This window comes from Oryzias melastigma, linkage group LG15, assembly GCF_002922805.2.
Source record: "Oryzias melastigma strain HK-1 linkage group LG15, ASM292280v2, whole genome shotgun sequence".
Lineage (NCBI taxonomy): Eukaryota > Metazoa > Chordata > Actinopteri > Beloniformes > Adrianichthyidae > Oryzias > Oryzias melastigma.
In genome coordinates, this window is record NC_050526.1 from 28,408,422 (window position 1) to 28,425,504 (window position 17,083).

General features: G+C 39.8%; 1 protein-coding gene across 2 annotated transcripts in view; it reads left to right on the forward strand.

Moving 5' to 3' along the window:
- The window catches only part of LOC112162082 (arginyl-tRNA--protein transferase 1), a 52,808-nt gene that overhangs the window by 27,548 nt on the left and 8,177 nt on the right, over positions 1-17,083 (forward strand). For both annotated transcript variants that reach the window (XM_024297732.2, XM_024297731.2), the window contains exons 10-11: positions 2,878-2,977; positions 16,941-17,061. In XM_024297732.2, coding sequence (XP_024153500.1) covers positions 2,878-2,977; positions 16,941-17,061 — 221 coding nt within the window. The remainder of the gene's footprint in view (positions 1-2,877; positions 2,978-16,940; positions 17,062-17,083) is intronic.

The window sequence follows — 17,083 nt, forward strand, 5'->3', positions numbered from 1 at the left end:
TTATGTATGTTGTTGTGTGAACGGCAGGAGGACCTTGCGGTGAGCTCCTTCGTGGGGGCTGTGTGTCTGCAGGGGGGTGTGCACATCAGTATGAGGGAGCAGTGCAGGAGCACAGGCCTTGATAATTGGCTTGTGCTGGAGTGTCAGATGGCTGAAGAGGGGATAATGGCAGGCTCAAGCTGCTGCCATGGGGGTGTAAGGGCCTCAAATGAACGGGGGGGACATGGCTTTTTGTGAATGGGCCCCTCGCCTCTCTTGACCCCCCCTCCCTGCGATTCAGGCCTGCCGGGCCCTTTTGTGATGAGGGGATGGGAACCCAGGAACCTGGCAGAAAGCGGGTGACCTTCTAGCACCTCGGTCTCTTCTGCACTCCTTTCTCTTTCTTGACCCCCCCTCTTTTATATTCCCCTCCCGCGCGCTCCTCCTCCCCGCGTGCTCCCCTCTCTTGCCTGGCTTGTTTTGTCCTGACTCTTATTTTTCAGTTCATCTATTTTATTTTAAGGCCTCCTCCTCTGTTTCTCAAGTGTGGTAAGAAAGGAGCTGCTCCCCCTTCCTTTTAGCGCTGAAACGGTGAACAGTGGAAGGAAGAGCGAAACAAAAAGAGGAGCTGGAATCTGGTAATGGAGGAGCAAAGGAAATGGCCCAAGGAAAAGGGGGAAAATGGCCTTTCAGTAAAAGGATGCAATTAAGGAAGAAACTATTGAGGAAAAAGAAAGCAGGAAAGACATTTACTGTATTTGAAGAAGGTGTATAAATCCTCAGCTCTAAATCTTTTTGGTGGTTGGTGCCTGGTCTCCACCTTCCTTTCTGTCTGTGCATTCAGTGCTGGTGAAGGAAGAGTAGTTGTTTTTGTGTAATCATTTGAGAGCAACAGAAGGAGCTCTTCTGAATGAAGGTTTTTACTTCCTCGCTTTTAGTTCTTCTATAGTCAGAGCAGCAGTGTTGAAGCTTTCGTTTGCAGGCTTCTGATGAACTAACATTTCAGAAAAGAGTCTCCCCGAAAAAACAAAAACTTTTTTTTGCTTTTGTTTTGGCATACAGTGAGGATTTTTGCAGCATTTCTAATTATTTTTTCAAATTTGTTGCACAGAAACACATTTTAGAGACATTTGACCTTCATCAGCAGAAAACATATTTTTGCACATTCTGAGTCACTCATGTACATGCTTTAGACTTTATTTTATATTCAAAATGTATGACTATTTCTAATGCTGACTTTTTATTATTTAAGAATACCTTCAGAACATTCTCATTTCATTGTGGTTAAAATGACAATAAAGGAAATTCTGACTCTTTTGAGTTTTCATTTTTACTGTTAGGTTTCCCTTCAATATCATTGTTGCAATTTCCAGAAAAACTTTGCAGCAATTTTGAGTCAACTTCTAAAGCTCATGTCTCATTTCGGTCATATATATATATATTAAGATCAATTTATTATGTTGTGATTCCTGCTTCTTACTTGGGTAACTCCTACTTCTATATATGTTTTTTTTGCATTTGGTCAGAAAAATAAAACTTATTATTTGAATGTATTTGCATTTTTTGACGTGCTTTAAAAACACCCAAAGCCATATTTCTTTTCCGTCCGGTCCAACAACAAAGGAAAATAATTAAATAAATAAATACAATAAAAACCAAAACATAACCAATATAAATAAAGTTTAGCATGAAATACAACAGGGGTTTATACTCAATAAATCCCAACACAAGAAGCTCTCAGCCCATATCCGTTGGCTCAGCTGTTGGACAGGACGAGTTAAAAAAGGAAAAAACAAAGCCATATTTCTGTTTACATATTTGTTTTCTTTCTATAATAATAAATGCCATTATTTTAGCAATACCAAATGGTAAATGGTAGGGCTTCGTATCGCTGATAAGTTTCAGTAGCAATTCGATTCACCAGAGTCCGGATTTATTCGTTTCAGTTTTATTTATTTATTTATTCTTTGGATCCTCTCGATTCAATTAAATTTTAAGTTTACTCGGCTTACACATTTTGACACGTTTGTTTAGAAATACATTAATAATCTACGATATGTTTTGTATATTAATATTAATCCGATACAGTTTACATACCGTAACATTTATTAGTGAAATAATGAGATTGTTAATAGCATGCAGTGTAACATGGTTTCTCAAAAGGAGAAGCTCTAACAAAAATGTTCAGATCATTAACATGGGAACATTGTTTTGCTTCTTCTGGGTTTCAGTTTGGCCACTAGGTGGCAATCAAGCTATAGCTGTACATTTTTTTTTAGAAGAATAAGCAAAGCTTGAGCAAAAAAACAGTGCTTTAGACCACAAATGGTTACTTAAAAAAAAAAATCCTGAAGAATTTGTAAAATTCATGCCTGTGAGTATAAAAAGATGTTCATTTAGTCTGCAATGTACGTTTACATTGACAGAGCGTTAGCATTAGCTGTCCTTTGGGAAATTCCATTAAACGCTGGCATCAACTAGCAAGCAGACTTTAGCTGTATGTGCTAGATCAGTCTCTATTTTTATGAATCGATTATTGACCTATTAAGTTTAATTCGATTCAAATGGATCGATTTTATCAACCCAGTCTTAGTAAATGGTGTATACTTGTATAGCGCTTTTACAGTTAGACTCATCCATTCACACACACTAACTGGTGGTGGTCCAGCTGCCGAACACTGGTGCCAACCTTCCACCAGAGAAGATGTGAGGTGCAGTGTCTTGCCCAAGGACACTTCAACACATGGTACGCTAGGCAGGAATCGAACCCCCAATCTTCCGATCAGAAGTCGACTGCCCTACCGATGCACGGTCCATGCTAAATTGTGTATGGGTGAAGCTTTTTCTTTTGCAGCTTAAAATGAAATAAAGTTTTTTTTTTTTTTTTAACTTTCACAGGGAGATCGCATTCACCAGGCAGCTGCAGAAACAGTCCCCTAAGCTGTCCTTCTACTACCTGGGCTTTTACATTCACTCATGTCCAAAGATGCGGTATAAGGTACCAGTTATCACACACACACACACACACACACCCACACACCCCCACACACACACACATGCACCCCAACTTTGCTGATAACAAAAAAAAAATACAATTAAGCAAAGAAATAATCTGACTTTACTATTGTCTTTGCTAATATAAAAAAAAAAATCAAAGATTCTAAAGTCAATCAAAGGTACGTAGTCTGGTGGAAACGTGCACAGACCCATCTGTGATGTCACTCCGTCTGATCGGTGCACTGCAGTCTGGGGACATTTGTTGGTAGCTTCTCTCTACTGAGTTCGTATCAATAAATGAGCAACAAGAATCTTTTCACTGGGAAGCACTAAACCTTAAAATCAGTGTAGCTGAGACAAACCGATGAGGAGATTGTGGAAAAGAGCCTTTGAACAAGTTCTCAAGAACTCCCAGCTTGTATACCAGCTAACACAGCTCTACTCCCCCCTCCCTGCTTCTGACTTCCCATCTGGGTTTTTTCTGTTTATCAGAACTTAAATGATCAAAGTTACTATCATTGAGGAGAGCTGGGGCAGCTGAAAACCAATCATGGCTGCAGAATTGATGCTCACCTCAGTACTTTCTAAGGTGCATAAACGTCATGTGGGTCTATATAATCAAGTATAATATAGTATTCCTTTGTTTATTGCAGGGAATATGTTCCATAATTAACCAGCAATAGGTGAAATCTGTGAATAATGAATACAAATGTTTAAGATGTCTTCACTATATCCACTTTTCTCAGATAGATGTGAACATTTTCACACTTTTCTCTCTTGTTTAAACTCTGATAGTTCAAACCTTCATAAAACCTTCATTCCAGTATTATAGAATGTAAACACAAATATCCCTTAGTAGATTTAAGGTATGTAAATCTAACAACTGAACACAATCTGCACAGGAGACATGGCACTGAGGAGAATGATTGACAACCTCAACAGCCAATCAGAGCACAGGGCATGGTGCACAGTTTTTTTTCCTTTTTTTTTTTTTTTTTTTTTTTAAAGCATACAAAATTGCACTGAAAAAAATCTCCAAAACGGCAAGATGGCAAAAGGTGAACCGCGATATAGCGAGGGAATACTATAACACAATAATGGTTCAGTTGTCTTTCTTTAACTCACTAAATAGACTGTGGTTTCTTATGTTAGCGTGGTACCAGCAGACTTGGCTTATATAGAACAAAAAAAAAATGATATGTCTTATCTTAACCTTAGAAAAAGAAAATAAAAATGATATATTTTTTAAGATACGAGGAAAAAAAACAAAGATTAATTACAAAAGAGAAGCCATTTATATTCTTCCTTTCTGGCTTTTAGCAACTCTATATAATCTAAATCTATATTTTCAGTTGAAAAACAACACAAACAGTGAATTTCAGCTGTGAAATATTAAAAATGCTGGAATTTGTTATAATCCATATCGTTCTATAGATTTGTCATCTATAAACTCTAGTTGACTTTGCTAACGATGACACTATTGTGGTCATTTTGGCTGTTTCCCTCTGTCCTCATGGAAGAGTTTATTGCAACATTTGACCAGTTTCCAGTTAATCACAAGAATTGGTAAAATAATCAATCTAGATATTAATATGGTCCCACTTTTTATCACCTTATTAGAAGTGGAGCGGTTAGATTTCTGTGCACACTGAGTCCCAATATGAAGCGGCTTTCTGCACAGTGGAAATGTAGGTCCTACACTGTAATAGGTCCTACAGTGTTTGACAGCCATCAGGGAGGTCCTGAGAGGGGGAGAAGACATAAACATACATCTAAAATGGAACTGCTGTTTAAATTTTGTGGTCCATTTCCACAAATGCTTTTACCCCATACAGAAACTGCTGAACAAAAGCAGAATTCATGCACACTGAAATAGGAGCATTGATTTAAAAATATTTGTGCAATAAGAAAAATGTATCACGAAGGGTTTGGAGGTTTAGGAGAACTGGGGGGAAATACAATCTGTTCTCAAATTCAGGAGATTTTGTTTTGATCCCTTTTTCTTTAATTCTTTTGCTGTTTCCAAATCGTTTTATTGTCCATAAAAACCTAAAATATTGTTCAGTTCGGATAAAACTGTTTTTATGTGTCCAGCTTTGGGCTTTGTTTTTTGCTTTTGCCATTTTCTCAGTTCAGGCTTATTTTTTTGTGTGTTGTGAATTGTCGTCATATCTTCTGGCGATTCCCACTGTTAACACAACACCTTACTGTTGGCTGTGTGGACGTGTTCTCCTCCATCCCCCATATCTTGAGCCTTTGTTGATGCATCTTGTTCCCACTTTTTCCTATTGTGCAGAGACTCAGGGTTAGAAGGTTGCAGAGTTCCCACCTTCAAGCTGCCACAGAAGTGCTCCCAGGCTGAAACATGCTCTCAGCACACGCAGTGTCTGGCTTCTCATTTGCATCCGAGCCAAATAAAAGCATTAATGCACAGGCATACGGCGGCACCGTTTCAGCTGCCAACACTGCTCTGCTCTTGTGTTTTCTGGAATTTTCCTGAATGCCTTTTTCTTCTCTGCACTCAAACCCTGCTTAGACACCATTTCTTATACAGCCCTCCCACTCCCCGTGTTGCCCACCCACTGTCCTTTCACCCCCAAGCATCTTATACGACTGTTTATCGTCCCTGATGAGAAACACGCACGTTTTGTTTTTAATTGATTTAAAACAGGAGCAAGCACAGCTTTGCATTCTTTCTCTGTTTTTTTTACCTGATGACTTAAAGACCCTAACTTATAACAAAAACTCTGTATTGTTTTTTTGCCAGTTTTTCCACAAACTAGAAGTCTTTCAAATCAACTCTACTTTAAGATGCTTTCTAAAGTTCTCATCTGGTTTTCTTGGGTCTTTTGAGCTTTAAAAGTTTGGACTATTGGCGTTTTCAGCTCAAGTTTTTTTTATATTTATTAGTTTAACAGTTAAAGAAATGTGAGGTTCCTCACAAAGTAAGATGTTCACAATAATCCATTACAAACCCCAAAACACAGTTCATATTTCACACAATATTTCATAGAATTCCCTAAAGTGCAAATGAGTTTTAATATTTCTGTTATCCAAGCTTTACAGCATCATTAGGTTGTTTTGAAGCAGGAAGCGTATCCCCCCAACAAGCTTTTAACCACAGACTACAGCTGTGTGTAATTTCACTTTTATTTTAGAGCTCCTAAAGTGGCTGAACATATCACTTTGCCAAGCACCCTAAAAAAAAAAGTTGTACGTCAGATAAACTGAAAACTGCTCAAGGGTCATGGTTCTGTAGAACAGCCTTAAAGGATCCTTGGAAGACTTGAAGTCCTGCCAGAATCAGAGGGCTGCCTGGCCAGTGTCAGACCCTGTCCTTTGTTCTGGAAGCTGGCTCTGAACGTCCCACAGAGTCCTGCTGGTTTGGCCGGGAGCTTCGGGGTTTGACGTGACATCCTGCCCCTGGCTTCTGTCCCTGCTCTCTTGGCCCTCCCTGGTCCTCTGATGTCGAGCTGTGAAGAGCAGAAGGTGAAGCTGTTGGAGGCTAAATGAGAGCAGAGGTCTTTGCCCTTCTGCTGCACTTCTTTATTCATAATCCTTCCAGTGGGAGGAAGCTGGTAGTCCTCTGAATGCTGTGGCTTTGGGACTTTTTCTAAAAGAGTCTTGTTTGAAGCTGACAGCCCATAAATCTTATACTATATTAGATAACTGTCATTTCAAACTAGATCCCATAGTGACACGCATTCAGCTGGTGCATTCAGCGTGGCAGGATCAAGCACACTTTTTTGGAGGTTCCCAACACCTGCAGATGAGCTAAACTTGTTATTCATCTGTTAAACTAAAACACACACCATTTTCTTCTTTGTTCCTGGTGTTCAAGAAAAACAATATTACCCAATACCTGCAGCGTCAAGATTTATCCACTTGGAAATTCCCAGAATTTGTGGTTTAATTGTTTTCCTGGCCTGAGCTGAGAGTTCTCTGTTTCTCTCTGAGAGGATGAGTTGATCTGAGCAGTTTTCTCTGGAAGCTGCTTTTAAACACTTAAGAAAACTCTGTTTACAACAAACTGAGCTTTCACCCACTTGTCTTTGCCAGTTTTAGATTCTAGTCTTTATCCACTATGAGATGTTAAAGTGAGACACATATGTACATCCCATTTACAGTTTTTCCCTCTTTGACAGGACTCAAATGGTTGCATGAAGTGGCTCTTAGGCTTGTTATTATTGTTGGGGGGAAAGAATGTCTTGTTCTGAGCGCAGCAAACCATTACTTTTTCCACACAGCTAAAGAAAGAAGAAGGTGTTGGCAAGTTGAGTGAAAGGAGGAGGAGAATAGAGAGGGAAAAAAGTGACAAAAAAAGCAAATGAGCAAAAGAGGAAAGAGTAAAATGTTTGTTAGTTTCAGGTGGTAATTCAGAGTTTTTAAAACCCTCCTGTATACAGCTGCACTTGTGGTCAGTTCAGCTCTTCTTCACCAATAAAACTGTCAAAAGGTGTACGGCTGATGAAAGAACTGGATGGTTTCAGTCTGTGGCTGTTTTTCTAATGAATGTCTTAGCTCTGCTAAAGATGATTTTAATTACTTCCACTGAAATAGACAGTGTCTTCAAGACCACAAAGTACATACAAACCAATTTCCTAATGTTGTGATTTTCCTAAAAGCCTTACTCTAATGAAAATGTTGTTTTTGGTGTTTTTTACATGTTCTTGTGGTATTTTTCTGATGATAGAGGACATTTTTTTAAAGCTTAGAATTGCATTTCTGAATATTTATTTATTCATATTGTTTTGAATCAGGAGCTGATGAAAAAATGCTGTTTGAAAAAGATCGTATTTACATAGAAAATATGCTGGGCAGGCAACAAGCTCCCTGCTCCACTCCGTTCCATTCTGATGCATTGACTTGTAGTCAAATAGATCTATGTATGTCTTTGTTTTATTAGTCTGAGCTGGTATCAAGCTTAGACTGAACAGCTGGATAGATCCAATATTGCTCATTTCACTGTTAATTTTAGGTTGAGGTTGTGAGGGGCTGTAAGCTTGCAGGAGAAAGAAAACAGAAAGCAGTCATTCATGGGTGACAGGAAGGAGATGAGGTTGCTCCACACTAACGGTTTTTTTACTTGATCTAAAAGCAGCGTCTTAATTTAAAGACCGCTGGGAATGCTTTAAAGATAGATCAAAAGATGATTGGAGTGGAGCTTTGAAAAGAATCATATACATTTACCAAGTTACTGTTATCTTCTGACCACACTTTTTTTTCCATCTCAACAGTAAATCATTGTGTCATCAGTAAACAAGCGTATCCGTTGATGTAATGAACCAGCTCTCAGTCTTTCAGACGCAGGTTCTGACATGCTGAAACCCTCCTAACTGCAGCTATCACGACTGCATGCATTTTGTTTTTAGTAAGGGACACCGAGTTTGTTATGTGTACGTGTGCAACTTCACATGGAACGCGTCACTTTGCATTGAGCACCACTTCTGCATCAGATTAAGTGACGGAATGAATTTGAGGCATCCCATAGTGGGTGTTTCTCCAAGATGCCAAATGTTCCGTAACATCCAAATAAATTTATCTTTGCTTTGAAATATCACATTATTATACAAAATATATAAACTATTTAACATTAAAAAACATCAATAAAAGGATTTCCACCTTCTTTCACTCCAAAACATTCCAATGAAGCTTGAGTTTGATGATTTTTTTTAATGAAAGACCTACTCCAATAACATTTTTTTGATGTTATTAACATTTTCTTGGAACATTTTTCTCAGGATGGAGGACATTTATAAAGAAAATAAAAAATAGAAATGCATTTCTGACTATTTTGTTAATCAAATCATTGAGCTCCCCGCTCCGTACTCTGTATGCCTGAATATCTCCAATATTGCTCGCCATTTTTGTTTACACCACTAATGTTAGGTTGGGTGGGAGGGGCTGTAAGCTAGCAGGAGAGAGTGTAGACAAAGGCAAATGAATGCTGGCATACTACCCTACCAACAACACAGAGGTGAATTTCTAATGAACATCTGCCACTCTGCAGAAATTATGTCTTAGAAAAAGATTGTGGATTGTGGATTGTGGCTAAAAACTGCATAATTATCATTAAAAGACAGCTGAGAACATTTTAAAAATAGATCAAAAGATGATCGGAGCGGGATTATAGGGTAGTTCTGATTGATCTGGTGGATAGTTTAATATGAAATTCTAAATTAGTCTTTTTTTTTAAACCATCATTTTCGGTGTGTAACCACCAAGGCAATTATTAGACTCCAACTGCACGAGCTACAATTAAAACCATGTAAAATTGATGTTTTTGCAAGACTTGGAGCTGTTGGTGAAGCTTCTGGGTAGTAACGAGTTTACAATGAGCTCCAGTGTTAATGTGGAATTCACACTTAGTAGATGCTGCAGGCCCGGGCACAGAGCGAGCCTATTTTTCCTCTTTTTGTTTCTGTTCTTCTTTCAACAAGCGTTCCATAAAGCAGGCCGCCATGGTGGTTGAGATGACAGATTGATTGTGTCTAAAGAAGCTTTCAACTGATTCCATTTACAGATAAAACACACAGCATCATATCCTTTATTTGCTTTAACAAGGTCGGTGAATTGTTTTTACTTTTTGAAATCCAGGTTTTCAGAATTTCCTCAGCTTGCTTTGATGCAGGAGGTCACATTATTAAGGGGTAATAAAAATTCTCCGTGGTCATTGGCGTACGACTGTAACTTTGAAGCATACGTTTCTGCCAGGAGCACCACCTCAGAGCAGTTCTGCTACAACCTCAGCAATAATCTGACTCAGACCCATTTCCAGTCCACCTCTCGTCAAAATTTATTAGGAAAAGCCTTTTTCTGCCTCCCAGTTCCTTCTCCTCCCCCATCTTAAAGTGAAACCTTTCTGACAGAAACACTTGTTTGATTGAACTCGACAGGAGACCACCAACAGTGCTGCTCTGTGTTAAAAAAAAAAAATTGCACACACTTTTTTTAAAATAAATTTTTCCTTTTATTCCTATTTTTCTCTCTTCTTCACCAGACTTGTGTTTTTAACAAATCACTAACAGGTTACCGAGTGGGAGGGGGTGGCCACTGCTTGGCATCTCCCAGGAGGAGCACTGACAAGGTCTGAGGGAGCAGAGTTCAGGGGGTCGGGTCAGATGCTCTCACTGCATTTGCTAGGATGGAGTTTGAAGACGGAGTGGACAGAGGGATAGGATCGAGGGGGGCTCTTAAGGTCATTGGGGTATAATCGAGAGTTTGGAGTTTGTGTCACACTGAGCAGATGCAGGGACCTCCAGCTGCCAGCCTGAGGTGTTTGCTTTGCTATTAGCTTCACGTCTATTTGTTTTCCAAAGTTCTGCAGCTGCAGCATTCTTGCCTAAAACGTCTGCTTTCTTTCTGCCAGACTTTTGATAAAGCAGAGCTCATAAATGTGCAGTGCAGACGTGGAGGGGCTGGAGAGTTGTTCGTATTTGTAGAAGTACGGGGTGGGGTCTGAAAGCTGAGATTGGGGCTGCGGCTCTGGCTGCAAATCAATAATGTGTGGTCAGTGTCGGACAGGCAAAACAGCTCACTTTGTCCATAAAGTCCAGGGAAGATAAAGAGATAAAAGTGCCCAGTCTGAGAGCTGATGCTCATAAAAATGCTGCCATTGGTTCTCAAGGCTTCGTGGAAATGCGATCCTGTAAAAATATTTTCTCCTCATTAACCTGTCATTCGCAGAGCTGTGACGCATAGCCGGGGAGTGCTGGGACAGAGTGGAGTGAGTGGAAGGAATTGTAGAGGCTGTCTGGGGGCCCAAGGGGGAGACTTACCAGCCTGGAAGCTTTATTTGAAAGTCATCCTGTGGTAATGTGTTGAGTAGGGTGAAAAGGCTTCGGTGGGCCCCGAGTGTTTAAACAGCAGCGGTTAGCATAAATCTTGCCAAATGTAGACCCCAGACATGTTCAAGGCCCTCCTGCCACAGACACGCTCAGTCTCAGCACATATGGTCATAGAGGTAGAGAAAGTAGTTCTGCATGGGACACCCTCCCCCGAAAAAAAAATAAAGCCGTTTGTTTTGATGTGTCTTTCAGTGAAAGCTTTAGTCTTGCCTCCACGTTGCTGTCATTTGTCTACCTGCAGAAGTGTTTCTGTAAGCTGCAGCGTTTACGCGTGTCCATCAGCAGCCTGAGGTCCATCAGCAGCCTGAGGCCCCTTCGTCTGGGCAGAATGTTCTGTGAATGACAGAAGGAGAGCGCTGTGTGCAGGAGTGAGCACCGATGTCGGGTTCAGGGCTTGTTTATTGGTTTTAGACTCAGACTGACTCGGTGTGACCCCCAGGTCAGAGTGCTGGCCTGGGCCTGACTAGTTTAGGTCATCCTGACTCAGGGTCACACTAAACCTCTTTGTCTGCTGTCTTAGTTCTTGCTTGGTCCAGAGCAAAAAGAAGTTGCTGAGAAATATAAAAAGAACAATATTCTTATGAAGAAATTTTACTACTAAAAAGTAGTAAAATTATCTGTCCATCCAACAAGTCATTTTAACTAACAAAAATTCTTAAAAGATAGAAACAAAGATTTCTTAGACTTCCACATAAGTACAGCCTATTACAGTCATACATCCCATTAAAGTTCATTTTGATTACTGTGTCCAAATGATGATTTTGAGAAAATCTTGGAAAGGTGTAGAATAAAGAGAAGTCGAAACAACTTTAAACCTGCTAAAATATCTCGAATCTTAACAAAGTTTGAAATCTTTGGAAGTAACTAATAGTTTCAAGCAGATTGAGAACATATTGCACAGATGTCAACTTTATTTCTGTTTGTCCACTTTCAGAGATCCAATATGTAACCCCAAAATAAAAGCTTTTTCATTTCATGTTTTGCGTTTAAAACATTTTTGTCTAAGTTTACTTTTGCAAGAACTCATCCAAGTTTACATTTGTGATATTTCCTGTTCAGATATGATCTGATGTGTGAACAAGGAAAGAGTCGAGCACTGAAGCTGTGTACACATGTGCAAACAAGCATGCAGTGAGACTTGATGAAAACTCTGCTTGAAATGTCTCAAAGATGTAGTGTGGAGCAGATGTAGAGGGGTTCCTCTGCTGTTTGGCGAATCAGTCATCTTTAAAAAAGCAGTCTTATCATATGATCCTAAAAAAAATACACAACATCAATGTCTGATACCTGTTGTAGTCTTCCATAGTAAACATTCTTCCCTGCTGCCAGAGTCGTGAAACATTTGATTTCTTCTGATCTGTGGACCAAAACTGAATAAATTGGTGTTAAAATTCAAATCTGTCACAACACAAGTGTGCAGAAATTGTGTTTGATGAGTAAACTTCACGCTAGACAGATTTTCATCACTTTTAGAAGCTGAAAAAGACGTTTGACGCCCTTCAAAAAGCGGCCTCCACACATACCAAACCCGTTTTCCTGCTTTTTAGTCAGAGTCGGGGGGAGAGAAGAATCAAAAGGGGAAAGAGGTGTTCGCTTTCATGAGGATTCCTCAGCTGCACTGGTGCATTCCCGTTTATGGCTCTGATTAATTGCTTTTCATATAAATCCCAGGTCTGAGTGTGCAGCATTGTTCACTGTCATGAGGTGTGAGTAACTGTGACAGAAATGTGGGAACAAACTGAGTGGGTGGAGCCACGACGCATGGCTTGGCGATAAAGGTCACCGCTATCTTTCTGTGTGAGATCTGTGTGGGCTGAAAGGAATGACTGTTACTGAGTGAGGAACATCTGCAAAGTGTTGTATATCTGTACATCAACTCCAGCAGAGATTTATGTTTATTTAGCTGCGATGACTGAAGCTGTAATTGTTTACACTGAAGCGGCCTGTTATTCAAATGAAGTTGAGTCATTCTCTTGTTAAAGTTCATTTTCATTGGGAAACCTGCAATGTAGTTGATTGCTCTTCTGTAAACAGTGACTGCTGCTCATTCATTTGGAAAACACTGTAAAACATCAGATATAAACAGTCGCTCTGCTTTCTACAGTTTATGTATGTCTCATTTTCTTTAGTGGGATTCCTTCAAAAAAGCTTTTTTATTATCTGTCTGTTTTCCTGTTGTCTTAATCCTCTCCTCTTTTCTTCCAAGTTGTTTTCCATTATCTCCCCCCCCCCCCACCTTGGATCCTGTACAGTTCCATTGGTTCATGTCTCTGCAGCGTTAAACACCATCCCTTCGCTCATCTGCACCTCATTTTCTCTTTCCTCCCGTCTTCATATTCCTCTGATGGTGGCCAACTGAAACTGTTTTTTCATCCTCCCGTGGCTTTTCTGACTAAATGAGCCATTCAGAGTCGGTCAGTCGTCTTCATCACCTCCGTTTCCGTCTGCACATGTGAGCACAGAGAGGAGAGGGATGCTGACGGATCAGTCTGCGTTGAAGACTTTTAAAGGGAAGAGTACCGGAGAACAAGTTACAAGAACCAAAAATTGCATTAAAAAACATATACAAGTTGCTTAGGAACATGTGTACACAGTTTAAGTCGCACTTTTGGTAGAAAAGTGCAACACTTCTAAACAAATCCGCCAAGCCTGACGTAAGGCTGTGGTCACATTGAACGCAATTCACGTGTCAAATTTGCGTCTCCTCCCTCTTTTTGACACACGTCAAATTTGATGCTCAATGCTTGTATAAATGTATTCATAAACTACTTTATTTTCTTGAATATAATATAATATAAATATACATATAATATAAATAATAAGCAAATAATGTCTTTTCTGCATTAGTTCGAGGGCACAAAAAATAAAAACACGAAGAATAATTATTCAATGATATTAAGAAATATATCAAAGTTTAAAAGGAAAACAACCAGATTCTCCTCCATGTTTGTCTTGGACCACACTTCTTCTGGCATTGTCAGCATCAAATACTGATACACACATACAGCGCTCTCTAGTGATTGTTGGCAAAAAGAACCTATAAAGGGCAACCGGTTGCTATTGGGAAAATAAGGAATATATGAGCCTGTTGATGTTTAAAAAAAGATCACTAATAAGTCGCTCCTAAATATAATTCACACCGTAAAATACGATGGACGCTCCAGTCGCGTGTGGGAAAGAATGCTGTTGCTTTGTCTCATTGCTACAGGAAAACTTTGTCTATAAATCTCATGTACAATGAATGGAAGACACAGATGACCCATCCATTAAACAAGTCATCTACAAAAGCATCAGTAATCATGTCTCCATGTCTGGGTTCATGAGATCATTCAGAGTTTAATTTTTATGGTAATTTTTTTTAGTTCTACTGCAGGAGCTGTGTATGAAGGACAGCACTTTCAGCGGTACTTCCATCTCTCTGTAGCCCAGTTTGATGACCAGCAGTCTTGCATTAGTGCAAGGAAGGAAAAGATACACACAAGAAAATTAATGTTTCGATACAAACAAGAAAAGTAAAAAAATCAAGAGAAGAAGGATAAGATTCTCGTCCATGTTTGTTTTGGATGGCACTTTTTCTTCTGCGTTGCTGTCGGTAGCAAATATTGATGCACACACCTAGCTTTAGCAGTTGTTGGCGAGAAACAACCGATAAAGGGCAACTGGTTGGTGGTGGAATAATGCATAAGTGAGCCTATTTATTTTTATTTTTTAGCTACATAGAAGTCACTCCTGAGTATAAGCAGCAACCCTGGCCAAACTGAAGAAAAAAAAGTGCCGTTTACTCCAAAAAATACAATACATCTTGCTTTAAATGCTTCAAATCCCTTTCCTGGTTGTTTCATTTCACGCCTTTTCTTCATTTGTTTTTTTGTTTTTTCCCAGTACTTGTCTGAATCATTGATTGACAAATTTAGTCAACTGAGTAGGTGCAACATTACTTCAGTCAGCATTAAAGTTGGTGTCAGATAAAGAAGCGGATGCTTTCACAAAAACAGAAAACGTAGGACAAAAGAGCAGCGAAAGAAGCCCCAAGTTACCTGTGGTTTCCTTCCAAACAAGCAGGGGAAGGGGCAGGGGCAAGATAGAGCAAGTCAGCGATGAGCTCAGCCTTCGTGTTCAGTCCAGTAAAGAAAACAAGCTGACGAGTGCATGGTGGGGACCAAGTTTTTTCCTCCTTTCATTCCTCTCTCCTCCGTCCAGACCACTAAAATCTGCGTCCCGTCATTCTTGTCATCTTGCCTCTTTTCAGGGGAGAATTGAGGAATTGTGTGTCTGCCACAACCAGGCTCTGTGTATAATTTTGGTTAGATGGAAATCTCTTCCTTGAAACTTTATAACAAAGACTCTCGTATATCATTCTGATCTGTAAACACTAAAGTATAGACTTGCAGAAAACTGGAATCCATTTTTTTTCTTTTGTTGCAGAAACTCTGAGACGCTTATAAACCAGCACAATACTTGGAGCTGCTCTGACCTTAAATGTTTAGTGTTTGTTGGATCCTTTCACACCTCTGTTTGGCTTCACTTCTCCACATTCAGGTGGTGTGTTTCTGTGAGACCCAGGTGTGTGCTTTATGTTTAGGGGCGCGCCTGAGTGCTGAATGAATCCATACAGGTGAGCCCGAGTGTGAGACTCGCAGGCTATGGCTGTTGGCATTTGTGGAAGCCGCAGGTTTTCAGGACGTAGATGCTGTTGCGTCTTTGGTTTGTTCCACAACCATCCATCTGTTAGCAGCCACACTAAAAGCCTCTTGAGCTGGTTTTGTCTCTTTGTTTTTTAAAGACCCAAACCGATGAAAATGGTCTATTTAACATACTCGCGTGGAGTTTTTCTCAAGAGGAAGGATATATTTTTGGAAAATTAAGCTAAAAAAATTTGCATTTGTGAGTATTTCTTTATTAAAATTGGGACCAGATGAAAAAATGCTATTGGAAAAGGATTGTATTTGTAACGTATACGGTGGGCGGGCCACAAGCGTCTGCTGTGAGCCCTCAGCAAAGAGGAGAAAGGGGGGACAGGGTTCCTCTGTACTAACAGTCCCGTCCACAACTTAGAGGTGAATTTCTAATGAACTCTTGCTGCTCCACAGAAACAATGTCCTAGAAAATACGTTTTTTGAAATTATCATAATTATCATTATCATAATTAAAAAGTCACTAGCAACACTTTAAAAAACAGATCATTAGATTATTAGAGAGGAACTTTTAAATTATGACTTTTTTTTATTTAGTTAAAACTGGAATTTTACCCAAAATAATGCCAACAAATATGCATGGCACTGCATTCAGTTAAAAATAAGTCCATCTCCTTTTTTATATATTTTTTGGGCTTCCAGCAGACGGGTCACAGTCAGGCTGACTGTAGATGGTATTTCCTTTATCGTGCTTATTTATACATGGTTGTGAGGACTGCCTTGTGTTTAATTATCAGCACTTTTGACCTCAGTTGTGTATGAAATGTGCTCCAGATAGATGCTCCAGTCTTTGTCCTGCAGTTTAATGGCATATAAACTCTAAATATTGTTGTGTGTGTTGAGGCGGGCCAGCAGGCCCATGGAGGCGCCTGACTGTTTACAGAGCTTTCTCAGTGGTTTGTATTTGTTTGGGGCCATGTGATAGAACACAGGTTTTCTGATAATTGATTCTCTCTCCCTCCTTTTTGTTCTCCTCATCTTTTTCTCCGTTCTGCAGCTGTTTCTGTTCAGCTCGGTTTACTTTCCGTCCAAAATGTTAGGTCAAGCGCAGACTCAAACCCATTTGACAAGCACACATTACAAAATGCTGCCGTGTTTACGCTTGGCGCTCGGCGCTGCAGACGGCGCTCTTGACATGGAGAGGCGTAGATCAAACAAAGAGTTCAGCCTTAAACCTCATCTCGACCCCGAGGTCAGTTTACATCCTGTCAAACCTTCAACCCTTGCGCTTTTGTGTGTGGATGTGGCCTTCAGTTCCTTAGCACTATGTGAACAACATGAAAAGTATACAGTGTAATTACCAATATTTAAATTAAATCTTAAAGACACCGTTTTGGTCATTTTAAAGATTTTTTTTATATATTTTTGGAGGTGTAGCAGATAAAAATGAGGGGTTTTGATGAATTAAACTTGTCTTTTTTAGGGGCAGTACCGACCGTCGGACCTCCTCTGCCCTGAGACCTATACCTGGGTACCAATAGAAAGATGCACAGGGCTGCTCGACAACTCCCGCTACGCCCGTTTCAACCAGGATCCGGATGCAGGTACTTTCTGATACACTTCAAT